The sequence below is a fragment of the Pipistrellus kuhlii genome, unplaced genomic scaffold (assembly GCF_014108245.1).
Source record: "Pipistrellus kuhlii isolate mPipKuh1 unplaced genomic scaffold, mPipKuh1.p scaffold_m20_p_3, whole genome shotgun sequence".
Classification (NCBI taxonomy): domain Eukaryota; kingdom Metazoa; phylum Chordata; class Mammalia; order Chiroptera; family Vespertilionidae; genus Pipistrellus; species Pipistrellus kuhlii.
Genome location: NW_023425529.1, coordinates 13,540,352 through 13,554,071, shown reverse-complemented (window position 1 = coordinate 13,554,071; position 13,720 = coordinate 13,540,352). Strand labels below are relative to the sequence as shown.

The 13,720-nt window shown below is 36.9% G+C and overlaps 1 protein-coding gene and 1 pseudogene across 1 annotated transcript in view; both read left to right on the top strand.

Moving 5' to 3' along the window:
- Positions 1–13,720, top strand: part of CFAP54 (cilia and flagella associated protein 54) — a 243,255-nt gene that overhangs the window by 133,839 nt on the left and 95,696 nt on the right. The window contains exons 42-46 of the mRNA XM_045587640.1: positions 1,227–1,314; positions 1,827–2,036; positions 4,286–4,352; positions 6,373–6,555; positions 8,957–9,043. Coding sequence (XP_045443596.1) covers positions 1,227–1,314; positions 1,827–2,036; positions 4,286–4,352; positions 6,373–6,555; positions 8,957–9,043 — 635 coding nt within the window. The remainder of the gene's footprint in view (positions 1–1,226; positions 1,315–1,826; positions 2,037–4,285; positions 4,353–6,372; positions 6,556–8,956; positions 9,044–13,720) is intronic.
- Positions 2,693–2,791, top strand: LOC118730998 (annotated as a pseudogene).

The following is a 13,720-nucleotide window of genomic DNA, read 5'->3' as shown; positions in this document are numbered from 1 at the left end:
GTGTAAAATTTACATTTAATATATTCTTTCTGCATGTATTATTTCCCCCCCAAAATCAATGTGAAATTCTTAAGTACAAAATAAAGGATAAAGTCGCTTTTCAATATATGAACCTATTGTTGGTATGTAAGTACTCAAGCAGTGGAAAGCACAGTGAAGCAATCAGAGGCTCATACCCTGTGTGCAGGATCACAAGGATGTCACAGCTCCGAATGCTGAGTGGTTCGTTGTTATACTGGTGACACGTGGCATCAGAATGTTAATCTTGGTGACATAGTTTTCTAAAATAGCAAGTAAACCTAGGTAAAATTCTAAACAAAACAGTGCCACAGTGTGTGTTTGCATTTCTGGCAAATTCAGAGCATTTTAAAAACATGCACATGTACCTTTTTTTTTTTGTAGGATGAAGTTAGGTATTAGACTCAGAATATTGCAAATGGGTTTCTCACCTTTTTCTTCACTGTGGGTGAAGGTTCTGTGCTTTGCAGGCCATCCAGTGTCTCTGATCTTTACCTACAGAATACCAGAAGATGTCCCATAGTGACAACTAACAAAACCCTTCCTAAGACTTCCAAAATACCTCTAGGGGGAAGTACAGCCTCATTAGAAACTATTGCTAAGTTGGTTGGGTATTTTAGCCACATATTCTTGAAAGTATGTGTTCATCAGAACCCCTCAGCCCCTATCCCCACCCCTCAAATTTGGGTGATATTAAATATTTGCTTTTATGCATTTGGGTGAAAGGAAGAATTTGATAGGCTATAATCTTATCACATCCCTGCTCAAGGCTTCTCTTCTAAAATAGAATAACATCCACATTTTCCCACAAGGCATTCAGATGCCTCTTTAACGCTACCATAACCTTCTTCTTCACCTGCCCAGAAAAACCATACTCCAGCCACACATATCATCTCCATATATACCCACCCCTTTCTCCCTTGCACCCCTTTTCTGCTTTTCTCTTCTTAACCATTTCTACCTGTGTGACTTTTCTTTCACTTTCTCCATGTTTCTTACCTGTTGTTAGACCCAATCTTCCACTCCACAGTGTTCCAATAGACTATTGTTGACTCTCTTTGTATATACGTATATATCAGGTGACATTTGGCGTGCAGTTAGCTTCTGTACACAATTAAAGAATAATATAATTTAAAATGTTCTTGCAGATACAAAGGAAATCTTTTTCAGGAACTGATCTTTGTTCTTTTTTCTTGATTAAAATACAGATGTTCTCCAAGCCAGCAATCAAAGAAGTCTTAAAGTTCAGGCATTGCATCAACTTGGAAATCTTCTTATCTTCGCAGGAAAGAAAAGGTAGATTTTTTTTAAAGGAGTCTACAGAACGAGAGAGAAAACCTCGTTTGAAAAAAAATTTTAATTGTGAAAAAATATTGTCTTTCGTAATTTCTAGTTCTTCAATAATATTACATTGCAACATTTATTCATCAAAAGCTACTTAGGAGAAATGGTTATAAATACATAATACACAAATGGTGTGGGTTTTTAAAATTATTTTTATTGATTTTAGAGAGGAAGAGAGAGGGAGAGAGAGATAGAAACATCAATGATGATAGAGAATCATTGATTGGCTGCCTCCTGCATGCTGCCTACTGAGATGGAGCCTGAAACCCAGGCATGTGCCCTTGACCTGAATCAAACCTGGGATCCTTCAGTCCACAGGCTAACGCTCTATCCACTGAGCCAAACCAGCTAGGGCTGGTATAGGTTTTAAAATGTTTCTTCAGTGTATTCACCTTCCCTTTTGGAAATATTTAATAATATAGGTCTCAGAAAATGGAATGCTCGATGCTATGTTTCTGTTGTAGGGCTGCTTTTAAATGCTGGTGTCAAGCTCTTGATGACATATTCAGAAAACAAGATGTGTTGCATACATGGAAAGAGTTGGGTACCTCGGTCACCAGTGCCACCAACAGCTGTTCACCTCCACGTACCAAAGACTACAGTGGGGAATTCCTGTCCAGAGTTGGCATTTGGGGGTGTCTGCAAGGGGCAGAAATATCGGCAAAGATAGCCCAGTGAGTGTGATAATGGAATGATCTGCACAATAAGCTAATAGCTTCCCTCTAAATAATCCAGGATAACCACATTTTAAGGTTCTTGATTTAATGACATCCACAAAGTCTTTTAGTTTTTGTCATGTAAGGTAATGTGTTAGTAGGTTTTGGGAATTAGGACATGGATATTTTAGGACATGGGGGCTGTTATTCAGCCCATTATCACATAACATGTGAAAGTTTGTCCTGATGCCTTATACCCAGGTAGCATCACATATATCTCCCCCCCCCCCCCCGCCCCACGATATCCTTATGATACTCAACCAGTTTCCCTGGTTGGTAGTATATCAGTATATTCATGAAAAAGCAGTATCCCGACTTTGTGAAGTACTTTTTTTTCTTTAAAAAATATATAGTATATTTACTGGTATATTGACTTTAGAGAGGAAAGGAGGAGAGAGAGATAGAAAAATCAATGATGAGAGAGAATTCATTGATTGGCTGTCTCCTACACACCCCCCACTGGGGATTGAGCATGCAACCCAGGTATGTGCCCTGACTAGAAATGGAACCATGACCTACTAGTATATAGAAGAAGTTCAACCACGGAGCCACACTGGCTAGGTACAAATGTCTTAAATATTTGATTAATATGAAAAACTTAAAAAGAAGGAACAGTATTCACTTCGGCAGCACATATATACTAACAAAACAGAAGCTTAGCATGGCTCCTGCACAAGGATGACAAGCAAGTTCAAGAAGTGTTCAATATTTTTAAAAAGTATGGAGGGCTATGGGTACAGGTATCTTTCACCTTTCAATTACATTACATTTATTGTTTACCTATAGGGTGTGATGTGGTGGGCAAAAACCTGCATAGTACTTTGAGCTGTAAAGCAATTTTTTAAAAAGAATAACTAGTTAAAAATCACATCGTCTTAAGAAAATTAGCAGCCTTTGGCAGGGGAGGTAAGATATTACCTAGTTAAAAAGTATTAAGCAGTAATGTATTAAACATTTTAAACAATGTTGTGAAGTTTGATTGTTTTGCACTCCTGGAAAAGAACTCATACACACACATGCACACACACATATGCACACACACAATCCCTACACAAGTCTGAGCTTGTGACTTAGTAGAACTTGGCAGTAGAGAAGAGAAAGGTTGAGAAAGATTCACGGCTTGGAAAAGAATTGCTGCTGCATTCCTGCCATTGGGCACCTCGGCTTCTCTGAGCCCCTGAAGTTATTATCTACTGATTTTCAACAACAGGAAGTCATTTTCAATTGTCTAGCTGCAAGTCTGCCTTCCATGGGATAGATGATACTCCAGGGGCCTTGGCTGTTCTCAGAGACTCCCTGAGTAGAGGAGACACTTCTCCCCATGGCTCAGAAGGGCAAACCCCACACCCGAATATCCACATGGAGAAGCTGAACTCAGATCTTAATTAATTAATATAGTTAATATGGTGAAACCAGCTGGTTTTTATCTAAATTAAGGCTTAGAAGAAGGTAATGTGGTTTATAGCTTTAGCTGTGGATTTTAAGACCCACATGAAAAGAAACTCAAACTCTTCTACTGGACTTAACATGAGACAGCAGTAAATTCAGAGGCATTATCTTCATCTTTGGTGGAGAGATTTACTAGTGTGCATAATATACTCCTGGTGAGGAAACACACTGTTTCAGTTTTTGGAAGGATTATGTAACCATACTCATTAAAAACTTTAAAATTATGTAACCCCTTTCCCCCCCAAAATTCCACTTCTAGGGATTTATTCTGTAGAACTAATAGGACAAGTGCTCAAATATGTATTGATAGATACCACAGTGTTTACCTCAATATTGAACGGATGAAAATGGTATGAATCTTTTATATCGTGGTATGTTCATAAGATAAAAAATATTAAAGTTCTATAAAGTAATAATGTGGCTCATTATGTCAATGCACAAAGATTTGTTTATAAAGTTATATGTATTGCATAATTCTAGTCTTAATATGTGTGTTTATAACTAGAAAAATATCTGGAAGGAAATGGGCCAAAATGTTGCCACTAATCAATGTTTAGGTGGTAGGATTATAGGTGATTTTTTAATTTTTTAAATCATTCTTAATGTTCTAGATCTTATAGGAGTATGTAGCACCTTTCAAATAACAAAGGCTACTTTAATTTTGGAAAGTTTGTGAATATGAGAGATGTATTTATATATATAAGAATATTTTTGAGAAATTATCTATGAATTGGTTTCTTTTTCTTATACTTATTTAGATTTATTAAAGTGTTGGATGTTGAGAAGAGAACCAACTGTTGCATTTTGTCTGCATTACTCTTTCAGGTAATATTTGATGTCTATCTTTCCACAGTAGCATCACCATTTACTCAGTAAAAAAAATTAATAATAATAAGGGCAGTAGTTTATCATATTCATGAAATGTCCAAGTAGGGAAATAGCATTAAGATTGATTACATGTCATAAGCCCATCTTTCCTTCTGTCGCTGAACCCCCATTTGCTGCTTTCACCTTTAGTATCCAACAGACTCTGTCTTCCCCTTGGGATTCTGGAAGGAGTTTTACAGATAAGGAAACTGAGACTCAGGTTGTTATTAAGATCACGTTGCCTGTGAGCAGCAAAGTTGGTCTGGTTGCCTTAGATTACCTCATCCCTAAATAAAGTTTTGCTGGATTCCAAGATATCAAATATACTATGTAATGAAAGCAAGAAGTAGGTTGAAGACCACAGAAGCATGAGGAGTGTTTGCAGTTCCTAGGATTGGGGTTTGACTTTACTGGAGAAAAAAGGAGCTTTTATCTGAAATACAAGACATTTTCAGATTCAAGAATGTCTCCGGGGCCTTTGCAATGTACTGAAGGCTCTGTTTACTTTGAAGTATGGGTGCCTTGTTCTGTGTATCACAGGAGTCTGATATGACAGCTGTATAGATAAGATCTTTGGAAAAGGTGTCTCTGGATGTAAGGCCAGAATTTTCAATTTTCTTATGTTCTGTTCACCTCTTGCCTGAGCTTCAAAGGGAGGAAGGAGAAGAGGCAAGGGTGTAAAGGGAACAATAACCTGATTTCGCCTCCACTTATTGCATCCTTTACCTATTCCACTCCTTGCTCTCAAAAGTAATGCAGTTTAAGTTTTAGAAAATAAGTACAGTTGACCCTTGAACAGCAAAAGGATTGGGGGCATGCTGACCCTACATAGTCGAGAATGTGTGTATAAGTCCTTACTTCCCCAAAACATAGTTGCCCCTCGGTATCCATGGGGGATTGATTTCCCCATAGACAGTAACTTCGATGGGTGCACAAATCCCTGTATAAATACATACATTGGCATACATCAGTGTATGTAGTTAGCCCTCTACATGCAATTCAAAGGCCATCTGTAATTTAAAAATAAATGTCAGTTTTTGCTTAATGTTGACATATTTCTTGATAATACTGCACCTAAATTTGGCAGGATTTATTTTTTTATCCTTTGATTCTTTTTATGTTTTTAAAGCAAATTTATAAGACTAAAAATTTAAGCAACTGCCTAACATTTTAGAATAGTTACCTTATTAATAATCTGATGAAAGTTCTTTCCAGTATTTACATAAAATAATTTTAAATGCATTTGTCACTCAGAAGTTTTTAATTTTTTAAGGTAATATAAGAAGCACTCCTAAATATAAAATTTGCTTTTGTGTATTCATCTTGTTTCCCAACATCTAGAAAATGTTGGTCAAATAAGTTACTTAAGAAATATTGGTCAAATAAACTAAATCACCTTTTCAATTAACTCAGTAAAAATTAAGAATTACCTCTACTTGACTTAGATTTTTTAAATAAGCTGTTGCCTCCTGTACTTATAGGTTGGTAAAGTAAAAAGAACATCATTTTTTGAATTAAATAGATATAACTTTGAATGTTCTTTCTACCCCCACTAGCTGTGTGACCTCAGGTAAATTGTTTAAGCCTCATTGTTTCATTTGTGAGATAATAATCCTGCTAGGGGTTGGTTAAATGAGGGTTAAATAAGATAGTGTTTATAAAGAATTTGCCATAATGCCTAATGCAAAATTGTCCCTCTCAAATGATAACAATATAATGATAATTTCTTCTGAAAATAATATGTATCCAATTACCATGGGCTTTCAAAGGCAACATCTTGAGTGTTAAAAGCATTTGGAATCTCTGCTGATATAGATAACATTGATGACAGGTGCTGTTTTTTTTTTTTTTTACAGAGTAGAGTGTGCTAGGCATATGCTAAGCATTTTAGCAAGTAATACATGTATTATACTTGTCTTTCTGTGTCATATTGCCAATGCTACATACAGCTTTTTGTCTCACCTTTTATCATCTTCAGGGTTTGCTTAGAACCACACTTCCACATCCTAAAGCTGAACGTTGCTATGCTCAGTATGAAATCACTCAGCTTCTCCCAGGCATCGAGCTCTTCTCAGATCCATACCGGGCTAATATTTGCTCTGTAGTTGCCAGTCTCTATTTTGTAATACGCGAGCTGCACTTTGCTAAGCAAAACATAATCGTAAGTAATTGGTCAAAATCAACAAATCTTAATTTGCTGTGGCCTTATTTTATGACCACTTACCTTATACTTTTCAAAATTTGTTAATATTTTGGTCAGTTCTTCTTTAACTTTTAATCTCTGTATTCAAGATTCTTATCTGTACTTCAAAATAAAATATATTAATTGAGATTCTTTGACATCATTATTTGGATTGTTTTTGGATTCAAAACCAGTGTTTATTTGATTTTGTTCTCTTTTTACTCTAGTTTACCTTTTTTCCCCTTAAGATATTTGGTGAAATGGATTAGAATGGTTCACAAGTCTCAAACAGAAGAATCTAGTACATATGTAATTCAACACATTGTCATACAGATCACATCAGTACCCAAATTATGAGGCAGTTTACTTATTGAGATAAATAAGTAATTTAGCTTTGTGTCACTTGTCTTTTCTCTGGTAAGGGTGTATTCTAAGTAAACAACTTAGTCTGTGAAAGAAAAGACAGATACTTCTTAATATCCCAGGAAATTTAAAAAATTTCAAAACAACTCTATTTTTCCTTTAAGGAAATAAACCACAATATGTATATGTCATAAATTTGAAGGTAATTATATTTTTTAAACAAGTTAGAATGTTTTAACTATTGGTCATTTAATATTTCCTCCTTGATTTTATTTTATTCCCATTTTTCTCCTATATGCTATTTTCTCCACTTTTTTTTTTTTTATCTTTTTCCTCTTGTGTGCTTCTTAATATCTATTCTGTTCCGCTTACATAATTTTCATACTTACTTTCTTTTTTTTCATGTATTGTTTTCTATTCCCTTGTTCTAAATTCACTCTCTCTCCTTGTATTGAAAATATTTATTTCTCCCTGGTATGAATTGTTAAATTATAAAGTCATGTGTTAAAGTGTAAAGGTAGATAAATGCTTTTTTTTTTAACATTTGCATATTTGGCAAGAGATTGTTTATTAGAAAAAAATAACAAAATGGTACTCTTCCCATTGTTAAGGGGATTCATTTCTGGATCTAGAAAACAGTTCTATCCCCTGGGTAACCTTTAGCTGCCTAGTCACACTCATATATACTACATATCACTGCACTGGAAAAGAAATAAGACTTTTTGTCCCTCTGAAGCTTAAGAAATTGAGAACATTTTTCTGAATAATTGAGCAATTGGCAGCAATAATGTTGTGGTTTTATTTCTCACTAAAGAAAAGAAAATCTCAAAGGTAATAGCCAACTCATTGTTTTGTGCTGTATTAATTGTGGGGGGAAAAAAGGTATTGTGTTGTTTTTATTGTGTAATTGTAGAAAATTGTGTTGTGTACTGTTTAAATGTTTAAGATCAGTTCTAATCCTTTTTAAAGCAGTTGCTATTAGCAGCTGTCAGTGGACTGACAGAATCTTCTTGGCTGAACTTTCAGGACTTAAACAGTTTTCATTTTGTGTGACACTACCCTCCAGAAAGTAGGTAGCTAAGGAGCCTGTAAAATTTGCTCTGGAACCCATTGTTGTGGATTCATGGGAAATAGTTTGCTAATTAATAGGCGTCCTAATGATCCTTCTTGCTCAGTCTTCCTTTAGTGGGCAGGACCCACGTTGTTGGAATCAAATTGTAGGACCCAAGGTGAGCTTCAGTTTTGAATTGAGATCTGGAGAAGCTATTCCGAAGTCTAGGCAAAACTGTCCTTTCGACACTAGTCTCTAGCAGTGGCTAGGTAAATTGAAATATTGATAGTCTGAAAAAAATATTAATAGTCTTGAACCCTTAATGTATACCTGTGAAATTTCAGGAAGAGTTGAACTTTGGGATTAATTCTAGGACAATAAAAACATTATGTGAAGAGTAAGTTTGGGTTTTAATCAGTAGACTATACACTCTGTGAGGGCAGTGATGTGTTAGATATTTTTTTCTTATTCAACAGTGCTTTCCATAGAATAGGCAAGTGATAAATATTAGTTTTCAATACAGACATTCTAATTAGAAGACAAATTGCTGCTGACATTGAGATGAACAAGTAGGCACTATCAGGGGCTATGGATGTGAGTTCCTTTGCTTTAAATTTGGTATTTATTTGGTAGGTCTAACAAATCTAGAGTGTTTCCACAGGCCTCAGTGATTCATACATAGATGATGAATTAATTTTTCAAGGAAGATAACTAACTGAATTTTTACTTTTGGAATATATGTGTAGCCTTGGGTTTGTGTACCAAGCAGCATGTACTTGGAAATTTAAGTTCTGATAAAATTATGAAGCATATGCTAAAAAGCACATTTTACTTACATAAAACAGTATTAGTTCCTTGCATGGAAAAAGCAATGACCATTTTACACAACATCTCCTACACTACCTGGCAAAATTTTATTATTCGGTTATTAACTTGATAAAATACATTTTGTTTTTCTGTTGGTAGATTCTGCCTCTCCTTGCATTGTACCAATATTTTGTTGCTGCAATTTGCCAAGACTTGGTCAGAAATCTAGAAGTAAGAATCCTCAAGGTATGTTACAAGTTTTTAAAACATTTGATATTCTTGAACTGTTAAAGATATTTCCATGAATTAATTTGGTGCTAATACTCATAATAATAAGTATTAATTAATTAGGAATAATATGATATACTGATATTAAAAAAACTTGCCCATTATTATAATAAAGTATGAGAAAGAGCCAGTTAGAAAGGTTTAAATGACTTTACATTGGGCCCCAGTAAAGTGAGGAACAGCTACACCTAGTAACAAGGCTTGCCCAATACTAGTCAGTCTAGAGATCACCATTTCTGAAGCATTGGTTTACTGCAAGAATAGAGACTAATGAGTCAGTTTTCTGAAGTTTCTGTGTAACTTTTGCTAAGGATCTTTATGTATCTTATGGTACACAGGATTTTTAATTGCTCAGAAACTTGAAGTGACAAAACACACAGACTAAATTACAATTTAACTATGGAACCTAGGAGTCTGCTGAGGTTCTCAGCCTTCAGGGTTCATGTGCAGTTGGCTTGAACTCCATGTGGAGTGGGAACCTCTAGCATCTCATTCTCTCTGCCCCATTTCCCATCAACTATGGTCACAAGCTCCCACTTTTGTTGAATTTGTTTTGTAAATGGATTATCTCAACATTCAGGACATTTGCTCCCTCTTCTGCATGTCCTCATCTCTGATATGGAATTCAACACTATTCCATGTTTCACACACACACTTTATCTAAGGCCTTTATATCTGTACTAGAGGCCTGGTGCATGAATTGGTGCACCAGTGGGGTCCCTTGGCCTGGATTGTGGGATCAGGCAAAAACTGGCTCTCAGACATCCCTTGAGGGGTCTTGGATTGTGAGAGGGCACAGGCTAGGCCAAGGGACCCCACTGATTGGCTGGACCCCAGCAGCAAGCTAACCTCTTGGTTAGAGCATCTGACCTCTGGTGACCAGTGCACATCAAGGCAAGCAGTTGAGCAGCCTTAGCAAATCATTAGCATATTAAGATTTGATTGGTTGAATGGATGACTGGACATTTAACATATTGAGCTTTTATTATATAGGATTGGACTTTACTGAAAATAGGGAACACTGGAAAATTTAAGATGAGGCAAAACAATCAATTAGAAATAGAATATTTGACATCTCAGAGCTTAAAATATTTTTTGGCCAATATCTCATTCTTTTGCCTCCCAGCCCATAACTTGATTAGCTGTGTGCCAGCAGATGTTTCACAACTCACTCTAAAAAAAGCTCTGATTTGTAGCACTTAAAATTTCCATGGTGTAAGTACTCCCACTATAGCTGATGTTAGCTACCAGTTGGGCATTACTGAACATGAATTTGAGATAAGACCTGCAGTAAGCTCTTGTAATTGTGAGTAGGAGGGCTCTACATACTATTGACTTAATCCTCCTTCTTCTTTGGAAATGCCCTCTATTCTTCTCAAATCTTTCCTGTTTTCTAATGAGGAGAAATTAGAATTCCCTTTAAACTGTTCTTTCCATCCAGACCCTGACCTTGGGCCTATATTTTCAGACTCAAATAGTCCATAACATTCTGTTTCTAAATAGAGGAAATACCTTGCCTAAGAGGAATGCTGTTGCTGATTAAGATAATCTATTTTAATTCTGGAATAAAGAATTCATTATTAGCCATGGTAATTTCTGAATCACCATTACTAAGAGTTATCCTGCTTTTGAATTTCAATAACACTTAACAAAAACCTGCATACAACTTTTTCATAAAAAAAAACAGTGTTCTCTTAAAGACTGCCACATTTTTTTAATGCTAGGGCCTGTATTTATTCACCTTTTAGTCCTGTATGATGTCTTGGGAAATAAATTCATATACTTGATATTCAGTAATTAATAATTGAATTGAATTTAAAATTTATAGGCATTTATCAAATGCCTACTGACCACACTTTCCTTAGTGTTTAGTGGAAATTCGCCTAGAAGGTACTTGGTAAATATGTATTGATTCACCTGGGAAACAACATTTATTGAAGACCTCTTATATAAAAGCACCATATCAGCTACTTTAATCAAAGAAGTATAACCCAATGGCCCTTGCTTATAGGGACATAAAAACAAGGAGGAGAGACAAGACATACACACAAAACAGTAACGTGTGCACCTTCCACTAACCATTTCCCAATGAGTGTGATGAGCAATGTTCTCCAGGAGTTCGAAAGAGGGGAAGACGGCTTTGAATCTCTATCTTTCACAAAGTAGATAAGATTTAGGCTTGAAAAGAGTAGACCTAACTGAATAGGAGAGAGGAGGAAGGGAAGATTCTTGGCAGACAGTAGTGTGAAAGGTTGAGGTGAGGAAGTATTGCTTTGCTTAGGCACAGGGCTGGTTCAAGTTAGACTGGAGGTTCTGAGTAGGGAGGTTGGAGAAGAGAATAACGTGAGGGTACCAAAGTCCATGACATGGAGAAAACCAGGGGCCCAGGCTTGAGTTCAACTGGGACATACTATGGAGTCTGAGTAGTAGAAGGAAAGAGGCGAGGGGGTAACCATTTGATTCTGGTTGCAGTGACCATTAGTAACATGTCAGAAAGAGATGCAGAGAGGCACTGAAAGAACAGTTTTTGGTTAAATGATTATTTGTTAACTTGACAGGACACTGGACAACTCTTTTTGTACTAGAGTCTCTTAAAAGCCACTGAAGAACTATAAATTCCATTCTGGAGTCTCAGGGTGGGAGGGGGATCAGGAGAAGGACAAGATCAGGAGAAGGACATGATCAGATGTATCTGGGAATAGTGTGAAGAGAACAGGGTGAGACACAGTGGGTCTTATTGGAAGAAACCAGGGTTTTACCAGAAGCAATGAAAAAGGACAACTGCTGCATCATTCGGAGGAAAGGAATGACCGCCTGTGTGTGCAGAGTTTGCCTGATGTTTCTGAGTAAACTGGTGTCGGTGAGTGGGAAGAGTCTCAGGAAATAGCAAATGAAGCTGCTTTTTGACACATCAAACAGTAGTAGATCATGCTGTTAAGTTTATGTAATACACCAACATCTTTCAGGGAAAGCTCTGAGACCTCCTTATGATCAGCTAGTCTGGCTCCACTTTAGAACTGCCACATCTTGACAGATTTTTTATTCAACACACTCAACATTTGTGGAAAGGATATTGTTAGATCAGTATTTGTGTGAGTGAAGGGCTTATTTATGGGTAGTTTTTCCCCCCCATCTGGCTTGTTTATGTTCACAGTACTAGCCATTTCTGTAAATACATGTCCACTGTTATCACCATTGTGTTTCTGAGTGGTCAGACTGGTAGTCCATGTACAGCAGTCTGACCAGAGAAGAGTATCTTCACACAAATTAGAGGAAATGTTCCCTCCAAGGGGCAACGAGAAAAATATTTATCTATAAGTCAGAGAAGTGTGACTCCTGAATGCCTACTTTGATGTTCTATGACACTGGGGAGATTAGAGCCCAAAGTGTCTTGGGCAAGACCCAAAATATGCAACCCAATAAACAAGAAGTTTCCTCCATTAAAAATGCCCTCCTTGCCGAAACCAGTTTGGCTCAGTGGATAGAGCATCAGCCTTTGGACTGAAAGGTCCCAGGTTTGATTCCGGTCAAGGGATTGTACCTTGGTTGCGGGCACATCCTCAGTAGGGAGTGTGCAGGAGGCAGCTGGCCAATGTTTCTCTCTCATAGATGTTTCTAACTCTCTATCCCCTTCTCTTCCTCTCTGTAAAAAAATCAATAAAAAATATTTTTTAAAAAAAACAACCCTCCTGCCCAGTTGGCATGGGTCAGTGGTTCAGTATTGATCTATGAACCAGGAGGTCATGGTTTGATTCCCGGTCAGGACACATGCCTGGGTTGTGAGCTCAATCCCTAGTGTGCGGCATGCAAGAGGCAGCCAATCAATGATTCTGTCTCATCATCGATGTTTCTATCTATCTCTCCTTCTTCCTTCCTCCCTGAAATCAATAAAAATCTATTAAAATTTTTAAAAGAAAATATCCTCCTGACCTTTTATGTTTTATGTTCATGTTATTGTCACATCTAATTTCTCCTAACTTATCTTCTTTTTATTTCTTTAAAATCCATACACTCAAGATATGTCAGTTTAGGGCCTGCCCTGTCCAAACTCTCCTATAGCAGCAGCAGCAGTAGCTGCTGCTGCTGCTGCTGCTGCTGCTGCTTCTTCTTCTTCTTCTTCTTCTTCTTCTTCTTCTTCTTCTTCTTCCTCCTCCTCCTCCTCCTCCTCCTCCTCCTCCTCCTCCTCCTCCTCCTCGTCTTCTTCTTCTCCTTCTTCTCCTTCTCCTTCTCCTTCTCCTTCATCTTCTTTTAAATAAATCTTTATTGTTCACATTATTACAAATGTTCCTCATTTTTTCCCCATCCATTGCTCCCCTCCACCAGGTTCCCTTCCCACCCTCTGCCCTTTCTCCACCCCCATTGTACTCATCCATAGGTGCACAGTTTATGTCCAGTCTCTTCCCACACACCCCACTCTCCTTTTCCCCCAGAATAGTCAGTTCACTCCCCTTCCATACCTCTGATTCTTTTATATTCACCAGTTAATATTGTTAATCAGATTTTTTAAAAATTCCCTTGGTTTTTAGATTCACTTGTTGATAGTTATGTATTTGTTGTTCATAATTTTTATCTTTGTTTACTTTCTCTTCTGAAAGAACCCCCTTCAGCAATTCATATAATTCTGGTTTGGCGGTG